This window comes from Phalaenopsis equestris, unplaced genomic scaffold, assembly GCF_001263595.1.
Source record: "Phalaenopsis equestris unplaced genomic scaffold, ASM126359v1 Scaffold000041, whole genome shotgun sequence".
Taxonomy (NCBI): Eukaryota; Viridiplantae; Streptophyta; class Magnoliopsida; order Asparagales; family Orchidaceae; genus Phalaenopsis; species Phalaenopsis equestris.
In genome coordinates, this window is record NW_018164483.1 from 333,254 (window position 1) to 338,477 (window position 5,224).

General features: G+C 43.7%; 1 protein-coding gene across 3 annotated transcripts in view; it reads left to right on the plus strand.

The window, feature by feature from the left end:
• The window catches only part of LOC110019061 (nucleolar protein 6), a 47,874-nt gene that overhangs the window by 13,426 nt on the left and 29,224 nt on the right, over positions 1-5,224 (plus strand). For all 3 annotated transcript variants that reach the window (XM_020716595.1, XM_020716596.1, XM_020716597.1), the window contains one exon: positions 102-239. In XM_020716595.1, coding sequence (XP_020572254.1) covers positions 102-239 — 138 coding nt within the window. The remainder of the gene's footprint in view (positions 1-101; positions 240-5,224) is intronic.

Sequence of the window (5,224 nt, forward strand, 5' to 3'; positions counted from 1 at the left end):
ATATATATATATATATATAAGAGTGTTAATTTTCAACTTATTTTGAAAATTAAGAGTGTTAATTTTCTTGTCATTTTAATTATTTTCAACTTATTTTGAAGGCTAGCAAAGCGCTGGGTTTCTTCACACCTGTTTTCTTCTTTTGTTGAAGAGGAGGCGATTGAGTTGATAGTTGCCTATCTCTTTCTGAGACCATTTCCTTTCCATGCTCCTTTGAGTCGTATTACCGGATTTCTGAGGTATATATTTTGTTTATAAGCTTTGTTTGTTATTCCTGCATTTCTTATTATATACAATTTCTGCATGTTCTATAATTAATTGAATCTTCTTGTGGGTTTTAGAGATTTTCTTTTGGACTCATAATGTACTATTATTGCATCTGTATCGTTGCTACTTATCCATGAGTTAGTACATGGATATTTATACTATCTATTTCTGTAAAATGATAAATAAATAAAAGAAAATAAGCCTCCGTATTTTTTTATGTTCCAATAATCTATATTTTTTTGTGCTCTTTTTATGCTGCCTTATATTGATAAACACAAGATGTCTTATATTTTGAAATGTAGAAGTGTAAAAACCATATATGGAATCCTGAATTGTCGTTTGTGAACACGTATCGAGAGTTAGGACCAGACGAAGGAGAAAGGAGGAAAGAGGAAGTAGAGAATAAGTCAAGAATTAGAGAAAATGGGGAGAGGTCCTTTTATCCGTCTTTTGCCTCTTATTTATAGGGGCATATTTGTACAATTACCGAAAGGAGGGAATAATTTGGGAAACTGTTGTTAATACAATGGATACTCTAATTAATCGCATATATTTTGTACCATATATGTATTACAACTTGAATTTTAATATGATGGTAATTGGTTGGTTGGTCTGCTTGAATTCAGTTAGCTAAGATGACTGACTGAGTGGTGACTCTGCCTTCTGAAGTAAATGTCGGTCGGTTGAGACACCTGGTCGAATGAAGATCTCGCCCGCCGTAATAAAAGCGGGTCGGCCGACTAGCTTGTGATCAAAGGCTCTTGCATGCGCCTTGGTCGGTTGGGATTGCAGGAGTGATTCGCAGATTGAATCTCTCACAATAGTGTGTCAGTCGATTCTGATCACGCGATTTCTTGTTTGACGGTAGGATGCCTCAATCGTCTAGCTGTCATTCGGGTCGTTCGATTGCTTTGAGATTTGTGCTGATAGTTTTGGTGTATACATATTAGTTTTTCAAATTTTTTTGCTCCTTGATAGCGACATCTACGATAAGGACAAAGAAATTATTAACGTTCAATGGTACTAGAATTAAGAAAATCAATTTAATAATTAACTCTCCTTAGATTCCGTGCCTCGAGTGCTCTATAAATAGAGTCATAGGCTATACGTTGTATCCATTGTCGTTATTCTGCCTTGGATCTTTGAGTTGCACCATGGATGAGAGTTCGAGCCGGGCTACTTTGGACCCCAAAGTTCTAGCGAAGGTAGGCTACTGACCCTAGGATTATGTAGAGAATAATAGAGTTGAGAAAAGGATGCAGTCAAAGCCCGAACCTGTGCTGGAATCCGGAGGGGCAAGCGTCGAGAGTCCCTTGCCAGGAGACCGTGGCCCTTGAGTTTGATCAAGGTGCGAGTTCTGTGGGCCAACGAGCTCTGCTTGCTGAAGACACCGAGGAGGGTGGAAAGAGGTCGGTGGGAGCAAAGATCAACATCTTTCCTCAACCGCTACCACAAGAAGGTAGTGCCTTGGTACAAGGGGGAGAGAAGCCCTTCCACACCCTTTCTTCGATGGATAGGTTTATGGGTACGCAAAAATATATATTTTTTTTTAATTCCATCTTAATGCAGACAAGTCTGTTGGTTTGGAAGAACGCTTGGACAAGGGACCGCCAAAAGATGTGGCTGAGTCGACACCCAATGTTATGGCCGAGCCTTAGAAAGTGGTTGTCGTCCCTTCAACCTTGACGGTGAATAGTAGTGCCCGCAGCCCGACCCAATTTTGTCGGCTTCTCACCAGAGCTCCATATGACTAGCAGCAGCACCACCATTCCGACCTTACTGGATTTTGTTCTGTCGTAAGCTGGAGGGTCAGCCGTAGGTCTAGTGCAGGAGTTACTAGCTCATCCGACAACCCAAGCTCAGAGATAGCGGCCTTGCGGGTGGAGGTCGCCACTTTGCGGAATGGGCTATACAAGGTGATGCGCGGGTTGAGAGCACTTTGTGAGTCGATTGACCAATTCAAGTTCTACCACAAGGCTGACTTATCAGATCAAATTAGGATAGGAGGGGCGGTGGTTCTCCGAAGGCTAACTCAGAAGGAATATGTTTCGACTGAGGTCTTGGAAGACCCGCTCATAAAACATTTTGTTCCAAACATGTAATAATGTTATTTAGAAATGTAAAGGCATTTGAATAAATTTAGAAAGGTATTTGGTGTAACATTTATCATTACATGGCACCTCATTTTAGGTATCCACCCTATAAATAGGGCACAAAACTCTTGCTTCTTACTTTATTTATTCTGGTTTTTGTCTCCGAGCTTTTGAGTTTTCTTCTTCCTCTCGTTTCGTTTGCTGGCCGTTCTTTGTTTTCGGAAATGGCCTCGAAGTATTCCCCCACCTTCTTTGGCTTCGTCATGGGTATTGATCACTCGTTTTTTTACGGAGAGCGAAGTTAAGGAGTTGTAGAAGAGATAGGTGTTGGATGGTAGCGTCACTTTTTAGAAGTTGTTGGGAGTGGCTCCAGCGACAAACTTGGTGTGGAACGATCTGGTCTTTTATTGGGACCAGTTCAAATATGGCCTCCGGTTGCCTCTGCGAAGAGCTCCATAGCGTTTTTAATATATACGGGATTATTCTGGCACAAATACTTATAGTTGTTGTGATGACCTTCATCCTCTACTATCATCGGGAGCGCATCTCTAGGTCGATCGAATTATTCACGCATTTTGTTTCATTCAAGGTCGATTGGGGGGATTTGTCATGTTGTTGACGGGCAAGGAGCTCCACTTGCTGGGATAAATTTTTGGTTCTCTTGTTCAGGCCCTGGGGAATCTGGACTGGGCCGTCAAAGAAAATAGTGCGCAGGCCGAATTCCCTTCCGGAGAGCAAGGAGGTTGGTCAGGCAATGTTGACCGGCCGTTACCTCTCGGTCCCTCAATACACCGCCGAAGCTACAGTTACTTGTGTGCTGACGGGCAAGATGATCGAGGAACTGTGGCGCCTCTCCAAAATCAGGGAGCATATCCGAGCGAGGGCAATGAAGGTCAAACTCAACGTTAAACTTCAAAAGCAGAAGCATTCTGCGGCTTCAGGTAAACCCACAGAAGATGGGGACCCGCTTTCTTATAGTGTGGCCTCGAGGCATACCTTCTCCGTGTCTGAAATTACCATTGTTATTTAAGACACGGTGACCGCCAAGGTTGCTATTATTTCTCAAAAACGTGCTTCTCATCTTGTTGATGCAGAGGAAGGTGACAGAGGAGTGTATGCTTCTGAGGGAGATCCAAAAGAGATCGCAGCTGCAGCTCCCTCCTCTTCTACAACTGACACGTAGACTGGCGCATTATCGATCATCGTTGCTTTGACGAATTCCCAGCTTGGGGATTCTTCCTTCGTTCCCCTGTCTGAGAGGGACAAGGATAGCGAGGCCGCTGCTTCTGTCATGTTTAACTCTTCATCAGGATAGTCGACTTCATCCTCCGAAGGTGAGGTCCCACCTTAACCAGAGGGAACAGAGGTACGTCGGCGGGGAAAGGAGTCGATGGAGGAAGCAGACATCCCACCCTTTTTCGTTGAAGATGAAGAATTGGGCTTTCGTGTGGGGGCCCATCCACAAAAGTGTCGGAATGGTATGGCAAGTGGTCGACAAGTGATTCAGTCTTTAAACTTGTACCCGCAAATAGACGACAATAGGGAACTACCCTCGGCTTGGCAGAACCTATTATGGTTAGGGGGCTCGCTCGTGCTATGAGAGGTTTCATTCATCAAGAGCTTCTCCAGAATGTGGACCTATGGCAGCTGATGGCGTCCATTTTCTGGGGTTAGCCTTGATCGATCTAGAGCGGTCGCGAGAAGGAGCTCAGAAGAAATAGGCCTCGCTTGAGGCGGAATTGAAAAGGCCTGCGACAATCGAGACATGTGGGAGCTGAAGTTGAACAACTTCGTCAGGGCCAACAAAGAATCTCTTGGCACCGTAGTAGCCTTGGAGAAAGAAAATGCTGAGTTGAAGGAGAAGGTCGCCTCGTCGGTCTCCAAGGGACAGTATGAGGACAGTTGGGCGAAGTTTCTTAAACTTAGGGTGAATTATGTCATTCAACAATTCGTTCATCGTGGCTTGGTTAATTCTAAGTTTTATGACCGGAATGAGTTCTCTGCTCTGACCTGGGACAAGCCGGTTGAAAGTTTCGAAGGAGAGGATGATTCAGGCAATGAAGGAGGTTTGGCCACTTGCTCAGATCCTGTGAAACAAGAACTTCTCTCCCTCTTTTTTTTTATTTTTGTCGGAAAAAAAGATATTGTATCACTTTTTTTTGAATATATGAGAAAAATTGGTTAGTTCATGCTTTTTCTTTTTGGATTGGTTGTGTTTTTTGATTGATCATTTTCTCATCTCGTGAGTCAATCTGCAACACAGGCCGTCCGATCGAGATGTTTTGTTATTTCTGTCATGCTGGTGCGTCGCCTCTAGAGATACTTGCATCTGAGTCAACCCTTTGGACTTGCCTCGGATCTTATCACTAATCTTTGTCTTGGTCACCTTCAGCGCTAGTCCCCCGAACTTTGGATGTCATGCACTCGTCGGTCGCCCTTTAAGCTTCCAAGGATTTATTTAATTTAAGTTGTTGATTGGGAATCAAATCACATTCTCAACTACTTCCCATAATGACCGGTTTAGACGCCTCGACAGACTGATTTGCATCAGACATAACTCACCACATACTGTCGACCCGCTTGATCGGCGGGGTCTTTGCCTCGACAGAGTTTGTTCCTTTTGCTAGACACAGATCTTGTCGCTGCTCGCTAGGATTACCCTTGAGAGCTTGTCTTCGGGACGATTCACTCTACGCTTATTCGCAAATCTTGTCGCTAGCGAGCGAATAACCATCTTCATAAACCAGGTTCTTTCGAACACGGGGCTTGGCTTTGTGGTGTGAAGGTAGCTCAAGTGGTCACTCAGCCCATTATAACAGGCCGTTTAGGATCATGCATATTGTCGTTCATTTAATATATATATA